The 19,827-nt window shown below is 44.0% G+C and overlaps 1 protein-coding gene across 1 annotated transcript in view; it reads right to left on the bottom strand.

Annotated features, from left to right (window-relative positions):
• Positions 1 to 1,477: 1,477 nt before the first annotated feature.
• Positions 1,478 to 19,827, bottom strand: part of CD101 (CD101 molecule) — a 30,779-nt gene continuing 12,429 nt past the window's right edge. The window contains exons 5-9 of the mRNA XM_069478915.1: positions 17,971 to 18,354; positions 16,923 to 17,327; positions 12,070 to 12,480; positions 9,084 to 9,479; positions 1,478 to 1,745 (exon numbers count right to left, since the gene is read on the bottom strand). Coding sequence (XP_069335016.1) covers positions 1,513 to 1,745; positions 9,084 to 9,479; positions 12,070 to 12,480; positions 16,923 to 17,327; positions 17,971 to 18,354 — 1,829 coding nt within the window. The 3' untranslated portion in view covers positions 1,478 to 1,512. The remainder of the gene's footprint in view (positions 1,746 to 9,083; positions 9,480 to 12,069; positions 12,481 to 16,922; positions 17,328 to 17,970; positions 18,355 to 19,827) is intronic.

The raw sequence follows: 19,827 nt of genomic DNA on the forward strand, positions 1-19,827 counted from the left end.
AATTAAAAATAAATTGCTCTCCTTGGAAATGCAAATTAACGAGTATTAAAGCAACCCTGTTGGTCACAGAGACAATAAATAGATGTGTTTTCTCCAGTCTGTTAGGTGGCACTAACTGATTTCCAAATTCTGTCTAAAACAGGGGCTGAGTAGCTTTTGCAACCAAAGGTGAGAGGACCACAGGCCCAGTGGGGACAGTTGTTGAAAGCCTTAAGCCATCATACGCCCCCTCCCCTCAGAATTTTCCAGGCTGAGAATAGGGGATGTCCCTGAGGAACGAGCCCTGGAATAGGAGCGGATGTGGCACTGTTCCCCCTTCCTCCCCCAGACAGCCACAACACCCTTTGCCACTGCCCAGTGCTGTCCGCTCCAAGAATATAAGGCATCGGCTCAGCACCCGGCGCCAGATGGGCCTTTTGGTGGGGAGGCGGCGAGAGGAAGAAAGGGAGCTATGAGGCTTTGGGGGGTGGAGTAGAGCACTGTTGCAAGACATTTTTTAAAAAGTTCTTCTTCAGCAATTACTTCATAAGTCTTACCAAACAAAAAACAAACAAAATCCCCCAGAACTCAGGATGCAAAATGTTTTATCACTTTGTCAAAGAACCAATATTACTTAAGCACCTATTATGCAGAGCTGGCTTTTGAGTGGGCACTTGTGGACGGCCTGGGGGAGGAGAGTTGGATTTCTGCCTTGAAGGAAGTTACATTCTCACTGGGGAGGCGGATCTTAGGTAAACAAAGAGCATGTTCCCAATTCCTTTCGCCTTGCTGGCATCAGGTCCTTTCCTACCCTCTTATCTAGTGGAAAAAGATTATCCAGGCCGGGTGCGGTGGCTCACGCCTGTAATCCTAGCACTCTGGGAGGCCGAGGCAGGTGGATCGCTCAAGGTCAGGAGTTCGAGACCAGCCTGAGCAAGAGAAAGACCGCTGTCTCTACTAAAAATAGAAAGAAATTATCTGGACAACTAAAAATATATATAGAAAAAATTAGCCAGGCATGGTGGCGCATGCCTGTAGTCCCAGCTACTCGGGAGGCTGAGGCAGTAGGATTGCTTGAGCCCAGGAGTTTGAGGTTGCTGTGAGCTAGGCTGATGCCACGGCACTCACTCTAGCCCGGGCAACAGAGCTAGACTTAGTCTCAAAAAAAAAAAAAAAAAAAAAAAAAAAAGATTATCCAGAGCCAGGGTGGCCAGGGATGGAAGAGAGAAGGGGAGGAAGCCCCCCCAGGGTGTTGCTGGCAGGTGCTCCTCTCCAGGTGTGGTAAATGTAAAATGGAGTAATGGTGCTGTCTAGCTCCGGGGGCATGCACAGAGTGGGCGAGGTAATACACAAAGAGACACCTAAAGTGCAGCACAGGTGCACCGCACAGCTCCATAAAGGCTCCCTCGGATTCCTAGGTACCTTGCCCAAGGCCGAAGACACAGTGAAAGACAGAACCAGGTTCCTTCACACCTGGGCAGCTCATTCAGAAGTCCCCCATGCTCTCCTCTGGCTGCAGGTTCCTCTCAGGGTTCAGCCTTCCTCTTCCTCTTCCTTCCAATGTGTGGTCCTGTTTCCAGTCTCCTTCAAGTCCACCCAGAGGGCCTTTTCTCTCCCTGCACTGAAACGCAGGGCCGACAGCTCCCTGGCTTTCCAGTACAAGCAGAGAAGGGAAAGGAGCAGAAGAAGGAGCAGGACAAAGGGGCAGATGAGGAGGAGATAGAGCAGAGGTGTGGAAGAGCAGATCCTGGCAGGAAAAGTGGGCTCTGCAACAAAAGGCAGAGAAAGAAAGAGAACCATTAGTTTCCACCTTATTTGTACTAATCAATTACAAACGCATCTGGGATTTATTGTTACAGGCAAATGTATGTTAAAATAATGGGACCAAATAGCAGGAGGCCTCTGAAATCACACGTGAGGAGCACAGGACAGAGCACAGGGGGAAAGAGCTCCCGGAACAGGCTCTTCTAAGGCAACTCCCCCTTGCCCCGCAATTTCCAGCCACTGGAGGTTCCAATGACCTACTTAAAACTAACAGCCAAAATGAAAAACAAAACAAAAAAGAAAACCTCTCCTTTAATCTTCTTTCCTCAGAAAAGATATCTATAATTCAACCCTCGTTCTCAACTGTGTTGTCTGTCCTGAATTTTTAACCGAGTTATGCTGCTTCTGACACACACACACACACACACACACACACACACTGCACTGTTCCCATATAACAACTGCACCTACAGTGAGGGGCACCTGCCCACCCTGACCCAAGCCCGGCCTCCAAGTGGGTCTCCCCGTCTCCCGGGTGCCCTGACTGTCACCACCACCCGACATGCTCGCTGCACTCGATCCTCTGGGTCCCTCTGGCCTAGCTCCATCGTGTATCCTGCTCTCCCAGCGCTTCCTACCTTGCCTCAGGCACAGTTCTCTCCCATCCCCCTTCTCCCCTAGTCCTTTGTTTCGGCCCCTTTCATTCCCTTTTAACCATCTCCTCCGTCTCACTGTGGTTACTTGCGTATGTCCGATGGTGCAAATTGTTCCTACATCTCCTTCAGTGCCTAGCGCAGGTGCCCACTAACCCTTGCTGATCTGAATTAAATTGGATGGGCTACAACGACATGGGCGGAAGATGCTATATAAAGGCACGCTGAAGCACGTGATCGCCTGGCAGCTGCAGCCCTGGGAAGACGCACTGTTGCAGACACACGCAGAGCACGCACGAGCAGCCCCAAAGTGGTTGCTGGCTACACAGCCAGGGAAGCAAAGGCGAAGAGGACTGCACACACCACAGGTTCCAGGAATCAGTCTCTTGAAGCAGAAAGACACATGCTAAAAGAGACACCAATTACTAAATGTAGTCTTCCAGCTACATTTATTTATGACATGGTATCTGAAATCAGGGCTGTTCTAAAAAATCTGGTGCTAACAGTAGCTGTGCTTTTATTGGAAAATTGTACTGACATAAGCAATTTTTTCTTCAAAGGTTAACCTATAGGATTCATGGGATTATAGACTTAGAGATGAAAACAGGTTTTCATTTTGAGGTCATTTTGACCAACCTCCTGCTATAAGAATTCCATTTTGGGTGTTGCTGATGCATCTTACATGTTAAAGAATGTCCCTTTGATGAAAGTCAGGCAAGAACCTAGACGTTCGCTCAACTCCTGCACTGTGAGCTCCCTGAAGGCAGGGCCTGTGTCTTCTGTGTCTGTTTATCTTCTGCAACTCTTTGTCCACAGGGTCTCGACAGAGTCTCATGAGTGATTCAATTGCATGAGTACATTGCACACACGGGAACCCAGGGATGGCTGCCATCATGTTACACAAAGTGAAGACCATTAAGAACATTAGGCTGGCAGCTCTGAACAGGGCTGGCAAAGAGCGGCAGGGGTTCGTGGCCTGGATTTTCTCTGGTCTCGTTTGTATCCTTCATCCTAAATTTGGTTTTTGGTTTTGAAAGAGTGAGCAATGATAAAGCTAGGTTTTGAATTCTTTTTTTTTTGAGACAGAGTCTCGCTCTGTTGCCCCGGCTAGAGTGCCATGGCATCAGCCTAGCTCACAGCAACCTCAAACTCCCAGGCTCAAGCAATCCTCCTGCCTCAGCCTCCCAAGTAGCTGGGACTACAGGCATGCACTACCATGCCCGGCTAATTTTTTTCTATATATATAATTTTAGCTGTCCAGATCATTTCTTTCTATTTTTTGTAGAGATGGGGTCTCGCTCTTGCTCAGGCTAGTCTCGAACTCCTGAGCTCAAACGATCCACCCACCTCGGCCTCCCAGAGTGCTAGGATTACAGGCGTGAGCCACCACGCCCGGCCAGTTTTGAATTCTTTACCATGCCCTCTCCACATCCCACCTGATCTCTCTCCCAAATGACCCTGCTTGACTACACTCATTCTCCCAGGCCTTATCTGAGTGTGTTAGAAGGCATATGGTTAGAAAGAGACATAGACTCCAATGGTGCTGAAAGAGGCTGGAGCCACAGAGCCCAGGTGTTAGGAGCACTGGCTATGGGCATCTGTGCAGAGCAGCGAATGAGCACCTACTAGATTTCAAAGAGAGCTGGGCTCAAATCCTCCCACTTCTACTATTATTGACATTGGATAAGTTATTTATCCTCTCTAATCATTAGTTTCCTTATCAACCAAACTAAGACAATTATTTCTAGAGTTGTGATAATGCATACTGTATAACATTTAACAAAGTACGTAGAGCATTTGTTAAGTCAGAAAGCAATAAATATTAGCTAGAATACTACTGAGAAAGCTAGAAAAATCACAGGCAACCTTCTCCAAACAGACCAGACAGAGAACAGGGCGAGAGTCTCTGATTGCTCACACAGGGACCACAGGCTTGGCCATGTTCCTCCAGAGGCCAGCTTTCTCCCTTGGACCTCTGACCTCTCTCTTCCCAGACCTGGGTGACATTCAGCAGACAGTCAAATGATTACTTAGGAGGCTCTGGCTCCTTTTTCTAGTCACGGGAGGCAGAGAATTGTGAAGTGAGAGTCCATGGCACCAAGTGTCATAGGATGGTGGGGTGTGGATGGCGAGACGGGGCTGGCACACAGGAGGTGGAAAGAAATCCGGTGCTTAGTGTTTCTGCCACTGAGACTCTAATCTTCAGTGTGAAGGGACAGCCAGAGGGCTTGACTATCTTACTGGGGAGAAGGCTGTTCCTCTTAAGAGCGATCTGCCATCAAAGGACAGCAAAGGATGCTCTTCATAGCGCTGATTTGGCCAACAGCGAGCAACTGCCAGTTCCGGTGCTTCTAAATTACCTCTCCCGGGAGAGCAGTGTTTGCTCTGGATCCCACAGTCCCCATTTCCCACCATCTGCCTCTCACCCATATCTGGATTAGAATTAGTGACACTCAAAACCATTAAGGTTTGGCATTTTGAATCAACCCGAGTCAGTGTCCAACGCTCAAAGTACAAGGCCTGCAACACAGAGCCAAAAATGTAATGAGAACACTTCATCACGAGGTTTAGTTTAGAACTTGCTTCCACCCACGGCCAAACACAGCAAGAGGACACTCCTTTTTGGTATCGCCTCGGAAATACTGACTTCAGAAGAACAGGGTACAGGATAACGGGGGGCTACCAACTCCTCCCACCCTCCAATCCAAAGCTTGGGCAACTGCCTATGCCATGTGTGGCCATGTGGGAGAGTTGGCTCTTGCCAAGAAATAAAAGTGGAGTAAGGAACCTGATAACAAGTGCATCGCAGAATAAGTGAATCCTTGGCAGCATCTGCGTTCACCCAACTGAAGACTCACTTTCTCATTCTTTCATCACACATTTGGGGAGTGCAATGTGCCAGGCCTCGCTGGGGGCACTGGGAAGCACAGGTACATGGCATGGCCTCTCCAGAAACTTCGTATGGTGGAGACACAATCTCCTTCAAGGATCCACTTACTAACTAGATCCTTACCCAAACAAAAGCTGGGAAATAGTAACAAGTGCTGTATTACTACTAATAATCCAGTCCCCATAAAGCCTTTGTAGCATGGCCTATCAATTCATCCCAGAGAATTCTCTAGAGTAAGACATTTATGCCTCGGGTCTGAGGGCGAAGTGAAAAGACTGGACAGCTGTAGTCCCTGCCCTGGCTTCGTCAGTGGTAAGGAAGTAAGACAGAGAAGAAAAGTCCAGGTCCGTTCCCCCAGGGAATGTCTCTTAACTTTTCTGACCTCACTTGGGCTACATGCTGCACAGCTCTATTATGTAGTCCTGAAACTAACCCAGCCTGGGATGCAAACAGAGGGTGGGAGACCGTTTGAGAAGTGATAATTGGTAGCATATCATGTTTGACTTGGATTGTGTTAACACATAGAACTGGCACCCACCAGGAGTGCAACTGCATGGTGATTCGGCAAACATTTGAGCATCTCCTCTGTGCTGGCACTGTGCTAGTGCTGCAAACAAGACACTCATAGTCTTGGCGTTCTCAGAGTGTATAGTCTAGCAGTGGTGACACATGTTAAACAGGTATGTAGTCTGACGTCTCACATCACCTTTCGGCCATTGTCCCATATTGTCAAATCCAGTGCATACTTTCCCATTCTTATCTTAATTGAACTCTTTTCAGGAGTCTGTCTAATCTTCCTGCCTCCTGATGTCCTCTCTGCCTTTGGTCTCTGTGGTGCCCCCAAACCCAGTCCTCCTCCCACCTCTCAGCCACTCCCATCAGCCTCCTTCACAGGCCCCTCGCCTCCGCCCCCATAAATAGCCATGTATCTCAGGGCTCCATCTTTGCACATCATTATTGGCTATAAATCAATAACTTCTAATCTACAACTCTGGTGCAGATCCCATTTGGAAGTCCTGACGTCTATTGGACAGACCTTCCTCGTTAACTCACAGGTACTCTGAGCTCAGTTCCAGCCCAGCTTATTCAAAACTGAACTAATCTTCCCCTCCAGACCTCTCTCATGTTTTACCTTGCTTGGCAAATGGCCCCACTATCCATCTAAGTCTGAATGCAAATATTAAACCTTAATTCTCCTTTTCTGCTCATTTTCCTCTACATATATCTACTAGTCTATAGATCCTGAAACTCACATCTTGTAATATTGAATGCCTGTGCTTTTCTCAGTCCTCTCTGGCACTGCCTCAACTCAGGCCTTTGTCTTGCTTCACCTGGGTTCTTACAATTTCGAACAGTTCTCTCTGCTCTGTCTGCCTCTCCTCCAAGTCATCTGTACTACTGCTCCCAGTGGGAACTTCTAAAATGCAAACCTGACGATGTCAGTCTCCTGCATGAACTTTTTCAATGACATCCCATAACCATCATGATAAAGTTCACCCTCTTTACTTTAGACACATTTGAGATCTATCTGTACCTTTCCCACCTCACTGTTTTCATCTCTTACCATTGTACCACATGGAACACAGTTTCTACCGTTCTCAACTTCTAGAAGTTCCCTGAATATAACATGAAGTTTCACATCTTATGATCACCTTGCATACCCTTTCCTGTTCCTAAAATGTTTCCTCCCTTTCATGGGCCCCCTACTCTGGAGAACCTTCCCAGATCTCCTCCCGACTCAGCCCTTCACCCCAGCCCAGCCTCTGTTGTTCCCATACCATCCTGCAAATACTTCTTTGATGACACCTGTCACGTTGCGCTTCACTTACCCCACTGGACTCTAAGCTTGTGGAAACCGACTCTGTCATACACATTTTTGTATCCTCAGAACCTCATATAGCTATTTATTGAACAAATTAAAATATTTTGTCACACAGATATGTATGTGTGTGTATGTATGCATATGCATACATGCTTGTGTGTGTATGTGTGTAGCACGGTTGGAAGTATAAGAGAGAAAGGAGTTAACATTTGTTGAGCACTTAGAGTGTGCCAGGGACTGTACTCGGTACTTTATACACATTTGTATTATGATATTCATTTTATGAGAAAGCAGAGGCTCACGGAAGGCCAGTAAGCAGGGCATGACTTCATAGCTAGTGGGTGGTAGAGTGTGACTCCAGCCTAGGCTTGTCTGAGTGCAACCCTGGGGATTTTTCGTCACCCCACACTGCCTTCCCAGTTCCCAGAAAGGACCAGCCAGGTGGGGGAACCCAGATGCCACTTTCCAGGTGTGACTTTAGTCACACAGGAAACCCTCAGCTTGTCATGGTGCAGGCTTTCTGAGAACACAAAGGCACTCAATGTTTAATGTTTTCTTTCCAAGTTCATCTTTTAAAAACCTTACACCTGTTTTATTAGAATTCCACAAAGGTTAACAATATATATGCTATAAATGATCTCATGTGCCTCAGAGGAGATGTGCTTTTTAGTCATGGAATATATACTTTTTACTGTTCTCATCTATTCGTTCTACTGCAAAACCTGCTGAATGTACAGAGCCTATGAATTCCAGTGGGAAAACATGTATGAGATGTGCTCACGGGTATGGGACTTCTTATAATTGTTAGAATGGAAGAAAGGCCGATAGAAAAAAAAAATTCTTCCTGGACACTCAGGAAAAAAAATTCTGCTGAGGAATGGACAGGGCGAGATGATGATGGACCCCCTTGAGGAACAAATCAGATCACTTTGACTTCCACTGTAGAAGTCTTGCTAGGGCTAGAATGCAGCTATTGCTACTTCTTAGAAGTTTCCATATGTTCTTGACAGCACCCTTTCCCTAAGGAGTGTCACCAAAGCTAGCCGGTGCCTTAGGAGTGTTACCTTTATTGATCATTTTCATTTATCCTTCCAAGACCACACCTCTACTTCTCCAATGGCCCTTTCCCCCAGTAAGTTTAGCTTATTGCTCACCTCTCACCTTCCCCTTGAAACCCACCAGAAAGAAGTGGCTGAGAAAATGAGCTGGCTATGACAACTGCCAGCTTATGGATCACCAGGGAAGATTGGTCTAACTGGAGAACTTTTTGCTTTTTACTTGTTAGTACAAGTACTTAATGAGTACTCTCACAGAGACAGGTCACCCTTTGGCCAATGGTCTTTGAGTAGTTGCCCTCCTTGCTGGAGTCTACAAGTTCTATGGGGCACCCTTTCTACTTTGATGCCTTTCAGGGTATAATTAGAAGAGGCACACCAAATGACCATCAATATCAAAATGCTGGTAGTTTGTTAAGTACATAGAGAAACAATGAGGTTGGCATTTATTCACTGAGAAAGGCTTTTTGTTTTTCCTTTTGATCAAAGGGGCATTTAGGTGTAGCTAATTTTGGTTCAATCAGATCAAAATGTAAAGTCATCATCTCCCTATCTCTCATTCCCACTCCCACTGCAGATCAGCATTCCAAGATTAGAGGGTCAGCCGAAAGGTAAGGATGTCTGCTTCACACATTATTTGGTTATTTAAAGGGACATAGTGTTGATGGCTTTTTTGGCCGGGGAGGAGAAGAGGGAAACAGATGCCCCTGATATTTAAATGTTTATGCCAAAACTTCATGTGGACCTTGTTTGTTCAAATGAATTACTATGGGGAAGACAGCAAACTCATCTTCTTTAGGGACCCTGAAAAGTGTCTTCAAGCCTGAAGAAGGAGTAAAACACAGCTGAGAGGGAAGGCATAAGAGCAGAGCCCCATATTCTCCTGCCCCCCAGCCTGTGGGAGATTAACCCCTAAGTACCTGAAGGCAGCACTGTGAGCACCATCCGCTGGGACTCATCTGATGCATGGTTGACCCACTTGCTTGGGTGTCCATGGAGCTGCCACTCTGTCACCCTGCACCAGTACATTCCAGCATCCTCCATCCCCACGTGACGAAGCTGCAGGACAAAGTCTGTAGGGGATGCGCGGTAACAGTGCAGGTGGCCCCTGAGACCCTCTTCACCGTACTCCAGCAAGCCATCGTGCTGCAGGTGCACCAGCAATTTATTTCCAGAGTTTTCTCTGTTCCAGTACCACATCACAGAGTACAGGGAGGCCGAGCTGCCCAAACTCTCCAAGCTGCAGTGGATGGCCACCTCTCTGTGCTCAGTGACATTTTCTGTCCCGTACACTTTGGAGACATGGACCTTATTTCCTAGAAAATAACATGGCGGTAAGTTAGAGAAGAATACAGATTTCCAGATGGGACACTTCCTCTGAGAAATCTGGTTGTCACTGGGGAGATCTCCATCTTATATTCTTTAGACATCAGATCATTCACCTTTAATACTTGTCCTGTTTTTGTAATTCCTGTTTTTCTTTCACATTTGCCAGAACATTATCTGCTATGAATCAAACCAGCCACTTGCCTTCTTTAACCCCTATCTCTTGCCTGCTGGTCCCTGCCACTGCAAACCACTCAGCTTCAGTGGGGCCCTCTCCCCACTGCTCTTACTCCTCAGCTAACTCCTCTTTTACTTCCCAGAGGGGCTGTTCAGAACTTTCAGCACCCCCCTCAAATCATATTCTACCACTACCCTTCATTCTCAGCTAATTATTCTTCTTCCATACACCCAGATATTATCTTGGGTATCTTCCGAATAGATGCAGAGAGAGAGCAGGCTGTCTGAGAGACTGAACATTTAGATGCAAGTGTTAAAATATCACCCAAGGGAACTATTCAAATTATTGGATTAGACTAAGTTTTAAACAGATTTCGACATTTACTTTCTTTTCCCTCTACTAACCAGAAGGTGAGGACTTGAAATGACAGCCAGAGTAGTTACAAACAAAATAAATAAACTATCGTGTGCATTAAATTTTCAACTCCACTACAAATACATTTATTAATCTATCTTTAAAAACTAATTTTATCTGATCTTGGTCTCCTTTTTAGTTACCATCTTTAATCTTTCCTTTCCTTCATGGAGAAGCATGTGAAATATTAGCTTCTATGACACTGTCACTGTTTCCTCACCTCAAATTACTTCCTACTTTATTGCAATCTGGCTTCTAATGTTATCACTATTCTTGGTCAGGGTCCAGTTCCCAGCCTAAGGGACCCTCCAGCCTTTTTTTGTCCTCTTTATAGTTTTTGTTACAGAAGTCTATTTTCTTCTTAAAAATATCTCCTGTTTTGACCTCAGATAAAATATCCCTCCTACAATTCTGACCAACTCTACACAGTATTTTTTTCTGGGGCCTCTTTCTTAACTCATTCCCTAAATGAAGGTATATACCTGGAAACCCACAGTCATGCCTAGCCCATGGTTATGTTTCGTTCAACTCCTTCAGTATGTTAAAAGAATTTGAATTAGTTGCAAATGTTCTCAAATTGGAAGATGTCCACCAAAAAAGATTCTAGGCATCTTTTAATATACTAAACGATCTTACAACACTGAGCCCACATTTCTACACAGGAAGCCCTGGCTTGAGGTATGCAGTGTCTACCTCCTTAAAAGGGGCATGCACATATTGTCACGATTTTGGCTGGGACGGCTGGGAGACAGGGATGCCAGTCACACAGTGGGGAATGTAGAAGTATGAGCGAGTCTTGTGGGCAGAGATGATACATGCCATGTGGGGCATGCTGAGCATGAGGGTCTCTGGGGGCATCCAAGTGGAAATGTACAGCAGGCAGCTGGGTTTGAACGCTTGGAGCTCAGGAGGTTGGGGCTAAGTGTAAAGACTTAGAGTTATCATCTTGAAGGTGGTAGTCAAAACCAGGGCAGTGTTTAAGAAATTCTGAGGAAAGCAGAGAATAAGAAAAAAATGGGCCCAGGCTCTGCCCATGAGGAACACATACACTTATTAGGGAAAGAAGGGGGATCTGAAGAACACAGGCAGGGAAGCCTGGGGGGCAGGAAGAGGCCCCATACTAAGCTACTGTTTTGCCCCTGCTGCCCCAGCAGATGGTGTGCTCCCTTAGGGCAAGAGGGGTGCCTTCTTTATCTCTGCATCTCATCGTCTAACACATAGTAATGTTCAATTATATTCTTATTTTTTGATGTTACCTTAAACATAGTATTTGAAGTACCAAATGAGTTCAACTTATCTGCGTTGTGCTGTTGGCCAGTTCCTGAACCTTAGGCTGTGACATTCAGTTAATTTTAATCAACATTGGAGGTGACCTAACTGATGCTGAGAGACCTAATCACTCCTGCCCACATTTAGACAGCAGCATTCTTGGACTAGCGCAAATGGATGGAAGTTCCATTACATTTTTAAAGATCTCCTGAGGAAGAGGAGATTCCCTCAGTAAGCCATTTCAACAGTTAACTACTCTTATTTGCCTTATGTTTAGGCAGCTAAATGTTGAAAAGCAATTTCTCCACACATCCCCAAAGAGTTGTACAGTTTCTGTTCACAGTGGGAGAAATATGCTTCGTATTACTCTTTCTCTGCCAAATTACAGTAGAGCCCCATTGGAATGACACAGCTTGTTATTATAGAGATCTGGAGATACGACACCCTGGGTAGCTGCCTAGACCAGGCTGCAGGCTGATAAGCAAACCAGTCAAAGGGATCTTGTTCCTATCCGAGCTCCACAAAACCTAAGATTGATTCACCTTAAGTGACCTTCCTCCTTTGGAGGGCTACGGAGTCCTGCAGTCATTTGTAGGTGGACTCTATTCCTATGACTAGGCCGTATTTTTACTTCCACATGATCACCTCACAGAACAACTACCCAAGAGAAAATGGCAATCCTACAGAAAGATGCGTGAGAATGCACTCATGAGGTTTACCTGTGGGCTTGAGTTTCAATTCTGTTAGTCCTGACTTCTTTCCTCCAAGCTTGAGCCAAGTGCCATTTGTAGACAGGAGCCATTCCTCCACAGCACAGTGATATTTGCCCTGATCACTGTCTTCTACATTCAGAATGTGCAGCTGAAACAAGTCTTGGGAAACTTTCTCAGTGTGAAATTTTTGTTTTCTCCGTGGAGTGTGAAATTCATCCCCATATTTTACAACATTGGTTTGATCCATTTCCAGGATCCTCAGCCAGGATGCACTAGTGGAAATGGGAGAAAAGTACCAAGTAATGGCTAACAGAAGGTTTCCAGTGGACCGGGACATGATGCTACATTCTATATCAGTGTTGGAGTTGATGGATATCTCTTGGACTTGACTGCTTGAATTCACTTCTAGCTTGCTCTCTAAATTAAAAAATAGAAACAGTTATTTTGGTAGAAAATATAATTTTAAGGTATAGAGATGATAGAGGTCAACTAGGGCAATATGTCCTCCAGCCATCATATGTGTGAATTCCTTCTGCAGTAGCCCTACAAACTGTTCATTCAGCTTTTGAACAGCTCACTATCTGACAAAACAGCCCATTCAATCTTTGGACAGCTCTGCCATGAGAGAATTCTTTATGATATCAAGTTGAATTTTATCTCTTTATAACTTCCATCCTCTGGTCCTAGTTCTACCCTTGCTGGGCAGGGAGTGGGGTGGTAGAGGAAGTATCAGACAGAAAAGCCCAATCTCTTTTCCACATGATAATGCTTCAGTATTTAAACACAGACATTTCTTCTGTAGCATTTCATGTATCAAATTGAGGAGAAAGTGGCCCTATTAATGCTTTGTCTGTGTGCTCAGTATTCAGAGTACTTCTGTATTAACAATTTGCCAAACTCTAGTTGTATCTGCCTTCAAACATGGGTAAATAAAAGTTGTACATGGGCTATTAAAACTATGTGTTTCAGCAAAGGAAACAATCAACAAAATGAACAGACAATCAACTGAATGGGAGAAAATATTTGCAAACTACCCATCTGACAAGGGATTAATAACTAGAACATATAAGGAGCTCCAACAACTCAATATGATAAAATCAAATAATGCAGTTAAAAAATGGGCAAAGACTCTGAATAGACATTTCTCAAAGAAAGATATACAAATGACCAACAACTAAATGCTCAACATCACTAGTCATCAAAGAAATGCAAATCAAAACTACAATGAGATATCATTTCACCCCAGTTAAAATGGCTTTTATAAAAAAGACAGGCGATAATGAATGCTGGCAAGGGTGTAGAGAAAGGGGAACCGTGTACACTGTTGGTAGGAATGTAAATTAGCGTGACCACTATGGAGAACAGTATGGAGGTTCCTCAAAAAGCTGAAAATAGAACTACCATATGACCAAACAATCCCACTGCTGTGTATATATCCAAAAGAAGGGAATTCAGTATGTCAAAAAGATATCTGTACTCCTGTGTTTATTGCAGCCCTATTCACAATAGCCAAGATTTGGAATCAACTTAAGTGTCTACCAGTGGATGAATAGATAAAGAAATTTGTGGTACATATACACAATGGAATTTTTTTTTTTTTTGAGACAGAGTCTCACTCTGTTGCCCAGGCTAGAGTGAGTGCCGTGGCGTCAGCCTAGCTCACAGCAACCTCAAACTCCTGAGCTCAAAAGATCCTCCTGTCTCAGCCTCCCGAGTAGCTGGGACTACAGGCATGCACCACCATGCCCGGCTAATTTTTTCTATATATATTTTTAGCTGTCCATATAATTTCTTTCTATTTTTTTTTTAGTAGAGATGGGGTCTCGCTCTTGCTCAGGCTGGTCTCGAACTCCTGAGCTCAAACGATCCGCCCACCTCGGCCTCCCAGAGTGCTAGGATTACAGGCGTGAGCCACCACGCCCGGCCGGAATATTATTAATATATAGCCACAAAAAAGAATGAAATCCTTCCATTTGCAACAACATGGATGGAACTGGAGAACATTATGTTAAATAAAATAAGCCAAGCACAGAAAGACAAGTCTCACGTGTTCTTATTCATATGTGAGAATTGAATATTAAAAACAATTGATCTCATGGAGATGGAGAGTAGGTGGTTACTAGAGACTGAGAAGGGTAGTGGGGAGGGGGGATAAAGTGGGGATGGTTAATGGGTGCAAAAATATGGTTAGATAGAATGAACAATATTTGATAGCACAACAAAGTGACTATAATCAACAATAAGTTAGGGTATACTTTAAAATAACTAAAAGAGTAGAATTAGAATGTTCCTAACACAAAGAAATGATAAATTCCAGAAGTGATGGATACCCTGATTGGATTATTTCACATTGTATGCCTGTATCAAAACACCACATGTACCCTATGAATATATACAACTATAGGCCGGGCACGGTGGCTCGCGCCTGTAATCCTAGCACTCTGGGAGGCCGAGGTGGGCGGATTGTTTGAGCTCAGGAGTTCAAGACCAGCCTGAGCAAGAGCGAGACCCCATCTCTACTAAAAATAGAAAGAAATTATATGGACAGCTAAAAATATATATAGAAAAAATTAGCCGGGCATGGTGGTGCATGCCTGTAGTCCCAGCTACTCGGGAGGCTGAGACAGGAGGATCGCTTGAGCTCAGGAGTTTGAGGTTGCTGTGAGCTAGGCTGACGCCACGGCACTCACTCTAGCCTGGGCAACAGAGTGAGACGCTGTCTCAAAAAAAAAAAAAATATATATACAACTATTATGTACCCATAATAATTAAAAACTAAAAAAAAAAATAAATAAATAAGATGCAAAGGTCCAGTAAGGCAGAAAAAAGTTCAAAACTGTATGTGTCTTTGCAGCCACTCAGCTGTGGGAACGTTCTATGGATATGGAGTAAACTGTGATTCCAGCCGCTTTTCTGGTTTGCCAGAAAGTTGAGTGACAATCCTTGCTCCCAAATCTTATTCTCACTTCTTGCTGACATCACTGATTCTTCTTCTGTAATTGCTTATTGATGTTGCCAGGAGCTCCCTTTAGTCTTCCTTCAACAAATATACTATATTATGTGCCAGGCTATTCCAGGCTCTGTGGATGCCTCCCCTTAGTGCCTCACAGTCTAGAGGGAGAGACAAGTACAGGGACAAAGGCTTAGAGGTCACAGCAGTATGTCACCCATCTCTGCCGGAGGTATGCCTAAGTGGTTAGCAGTGCACCCAGGATACCCTAGCCCAAGTATGAGGGACAACCTCTCAGAGGAGGTAACTCTAGGCTAAGCCTTAAGGGCTTATAGGAATCACTCTGATGAAGAAGGGATTAAGGAATTCTGTACAAAAGAAGCAACGTGACCAAAGGCTTTGAAAGTGAGAGAGAACACGGTGTATCGAGGAACTGCAAGTTATTCAGTGTGACTGGAGCTCGAATTCAAGATGGAAAGTGGAAGAAGATGATGTTGGAAAGATTCAAATGTACCAGACTATAAAGGACCTTTCAAGTCACACTGCAGGAATTTGGACTATGAGGAGAACATAGAGCAGTTGGGGATGGCTCAGGTTTCTAACTTGGGTCACTGGTTGATGATGAGAGGAACATAGGGAACAATGTAGAAGGAGGAGCTTTGGATAATAATGGTGAGTTTATGTTCTGGCATAGTGAGTGCAGACATGTCCTGGAGGCAGATGGATATATGAGTCTGGAGACAGAAGAGAAATCTTTCAGGATAACGGATTTGAGAATTGTCAGCATATGGGTTGTATAGATGGGCAGAGGTGAGTCTACTTCAGGAGAGTGTGTAAAATAAGAAGAGAGTAAGCTGAGGATGAAATCAAAAGGAACAATTTTCTTTAAAGAAAGAATCAATGGAGGAAGAGAATTCTGCAAAAACGAATGAAAAGGCGCCGTCAGTTTTAGGAAGGAAACCAAGAAAATCTTGTGTCATAGGGCCAAGGAAAAAAGAAGTTTCAAGAAGAAAGAATCAGGGAAACCAGTGCATATATCACAGAGAGAACAAGTAAATTCAGGCCTGAAATTATAAACAAGGAGATCACCACTATTACCAAAGACATTGCTCAGTAGGAGAGACAATGACGACGACTACCATGTTTGAGCATCTGCTTGGTGTGTCCAGCACTGCACTGGGCACATCACATATGTCACCACATTTAAACTGCACAACAACAAATGAAGTAACTAAGGTTTGGACAGATTAAGTGACTTGTCCAAAGTCATGCTGCTATCCAGTGATCATCAGGTCTAAGTGACTTCCAAGTCTCTCATCACTCTGTCATAAAAGATACATGACACAGCAGAACACAGCCTCACTTTTAACCTCTATGCTTTGTTACCAATTGATGGGGTAGATTATATTTGACTAAAATCATAAGTTCTCTGACTCATATAGTAACACATTAAAAATAAGTAGATAAATGTATTCTAATGGAATTTACATTATCCCTACCCCTAGGAGAGACCTTGCGAATGTTTGATAACTGGAGAGGCTGGGCAGTGAGCAATCCGAAAGATTGCCTCTCCACTGGGACCAGGTCCTAGAGGCCCCCTGTGTGCCACGTGGTATCGTTTAGTCGCTGGGTGGTGGGAACCCACGGGAAACTGGGGCAGGGGCACGGGAGCAGGAGTTACTAGCCAGTGTGGAAGTATTTCAATGTTTTCACTACAAGTACGACCATCCCATGCATACTAACCTAATGTTAGCCTGGAAATCACTCATCCAGTGGTGCTTACTTATCCAGTGCAAACATAGGAAGGAAGTATTTATGTTTTATTTCTATAATTTACCCAAAATGAGAAGAATGTGATTTTGTTTTGTTTTGTTTAAAAAATCAGGGATTACTTTCAAGTGATGCTTACCTGGTAAAGTGATGGCTATCTTCAACGGGTGAGAGATGACAGAAGCCCTTGCAGGGCCATTGGTGTGTAGGGAATTTCTGTCATAAACTTCCGCTTTACACCGATACACTCCTGTCTCTTCCTCAGTGGCATCATGGATCAGGAGTTGAGAACGAAATGAAAACTGTGAAACCTTCGTCTTCTTTTGGAATTGGGATAGGAAATCCCCCCATTGAATAGTGCCATTGTGGGTGATCCAAATAAGCGGATAAAAGTCTTGCGCCCCAGCTGGCTGGAACTGCCATGTCACAGTGAGTGGCAGCTTGAGGTCAGAGTAGCCCGTCCGTACTAGGCAGGACAGGTCAAAGGTGTCACCTAACTTTACTTGTGGTTGACGGCTCATCAGACTAACTCGTAAACTGGACTCTGTGGACAGAAAAATGAAACATAATTTCTAATATATTTACCAAATCAAAGCACAGTACTTTCAAGTTTTTCTAGTTACCACCTTTTCACTTAGGGCCATGCATTTGTACATTTGGAGCATCATATATTTTGGGGATTGAAGTTGATTCACAGTACAGTCTGTCCTGAATTCTGACCTCAATTTTGCAAAGTTGACCCTCTTCTAAGACTGTTCTCAGCAGCGACAACAAATAGGCAGTGTTTCTCCAGTCTGCTGCTTAGACAGCTGCTGCTGAGTGGGTGGAACACTCCCCAGACCCAGGCGTCTGGCCTCCTTCCTTTACCCCCCTCTGCTGGGTTCAGTATCAGAACCCTTCTGCAAGCTGGAAGAGGCTCTGCAATCCCAGGGCCGCAGCTGTCAAAAGCCGGAACGTATAAGGCTCAGCTACGTTCTATATGTCGACTCCAATTCATAGGATTTTGTTTTTAACCTTGAACAACAACTTACAAGTTGCACTCTAAAGCTGATCTTTATAAAGATGAGTAAACTTTAAAGATTAATTGGCGGACATGGTGGCCAGAGACTGTGCTCTGTGTCGTGGGGTCCACTGCAGAATGAAGTGACTGATGTGCAGGTTCAGAAAAGGATTTCTTTGACACTTACCCAGAGATTTTACAGTAACCGAAATCCTCTGAGTCCAGCTCAGATCTCGGGCCTTGTTCCGGGTCCTCTCAGACACTCTGCACTCGTACGTGCCACTGTCTGTGAGGGTGGTGGAGGTGATCTCCAGTTGGAAGGTGGCCCAGTCCACTTTCTCCAGCCTTGTGTTGCCATGGTAACTGGGTCTCCCATCGGAGGCACCCAGCTGCACAGTGCCATCCTGCCCCATGCCAGCCACAAACTCTGGCTGTGTCCGGTCCTGTGGGATGTGCCACCAGTTCACAGACAGAGGACTTTCAGGTCCACCCACCTTGCAGAGAAGAGCGAGTGCCTCTCCTTCCCACACAGCTTGCTGCTTGTTCTTAGTAGACATAACCACACTTCTTGCTGTGGATTTCAGATTATAGAAGAAAAAAGTGTTTTAAGTAAATGAAAAATTTTCCAAAACACAGTGAAGTCTCACTAATTAGAACTTAACTAGTTTGTAACAAATCAGACCAGGCTGTTTCTTCCTGTACCACCCCCAGACAAAAGATTTGCTGAATATCTTAATAGTGGAAACAAGACAGCAGATAAATATCCAGAGAACCTATTTACACTTAAACAATTTATAATTTGCACTTTTTAAAAAATCAGTTTGTTCAATCAGCCCTTCCTTAAGAATATCTAATAGGGCAAATATCTCATAATATTAATATTTTGTTAGATTAATTAGGGTGGGTGCATGAATCTAAAAGCAATGAAGCTACGTTTATTTAACTTTTCAGTTTTTTAGAATTCAGACCTTTAGCGTTGAAAACTGCCTTTCCCTGCTTATCTTCCCCTAATCAATCCTAATTGGTTTAGTATGTGTTTTCAATAGGGAAGAAACATTAATTATAACTCTGTTCACAATAAAAAGTTACTTGGAGGGAAAATATTTGTTTATATACATATATATCATATCTATACACATATATAGGTACATATACACACACACACATATATAACATATATACACATATATATGTGTGTGTATATATGTTGTTGATAAAGGAAGAGCCTTATGTCTAAACTATAGTGTAAAACTATAAATGTAAATTTGGCTCCTAGATGGAAAATTCAAGTCATTCATTCAACAAACACTTCATTCATTCAGCAAACACAGGTTTTGCCCTGGCTGCTTTATGGGCAATGTGGAGATACATCAGGAGCTTGTCCATCCTAGGCAGCCCAGCACTCTGTTTAAGGCCAAGGCCACTGGAGTCAGAGTTACCCTGGGCAACATATTTGACCTCTCTGAGCCTCAGTTTTCTTTCCTGTGCAAATGAAGACAATAATAGCACTCACCTTATTGCATTGTTGAGAGGCCTGAACAAACGGCACACACACAAGGGCTTAGCCTGGATGGCCAGGGAAAGTACTCAGTAAAGGTTAGCTATTAGCACTAGTGTTTAATGTGAGGCACTGGCCAAAGCAGAGGCCATTCAAAGCAAAAGAGAAAAACAAAACAGAACGATATCAGAAATCTAAATAGGATCTAAATGAATTTGCAAATTGCTCTTCCCTGCTGAGAAAGGAGTTCAGTCTTGACTGTTTTATGTATGTATATATATATATATATATATATACACACACACACATAAGTTACAAAGGCAGAATGAAGGGTAATGTCCATAAATAGGTTAAAAAAATTAGCAAATCCACTTCCAAATTTAATTTTTTTCAAGTTAAAAATAGACTCATAACTGGAGTTTAGAAATCAGAGAGGAAAGTATTACTCATAATCTCACCACTTTAACATAACCATTATGATTAGTTTCAACTAACATCGTTTTTTTTAAAAATGAGGTTTCCTTAGTTCATTGTGGTCATTACTGC

This window comes from Eulemur rufifrons, chromosome 8, assembly GCF_041146395.1.
Source record: "Eulemur rufifrons isolate Redbay chromosome 8, OSU_ERuf_1, whole genome shotgun sequence".
In the NCBI taxonomy this organism is placed as follows: domain Eukaryota; kingdom Metazoa; phylum Chordata; class Mammalia; order Primates; family Lemuridae; genus Eulemur; species Eulemur rufifrons.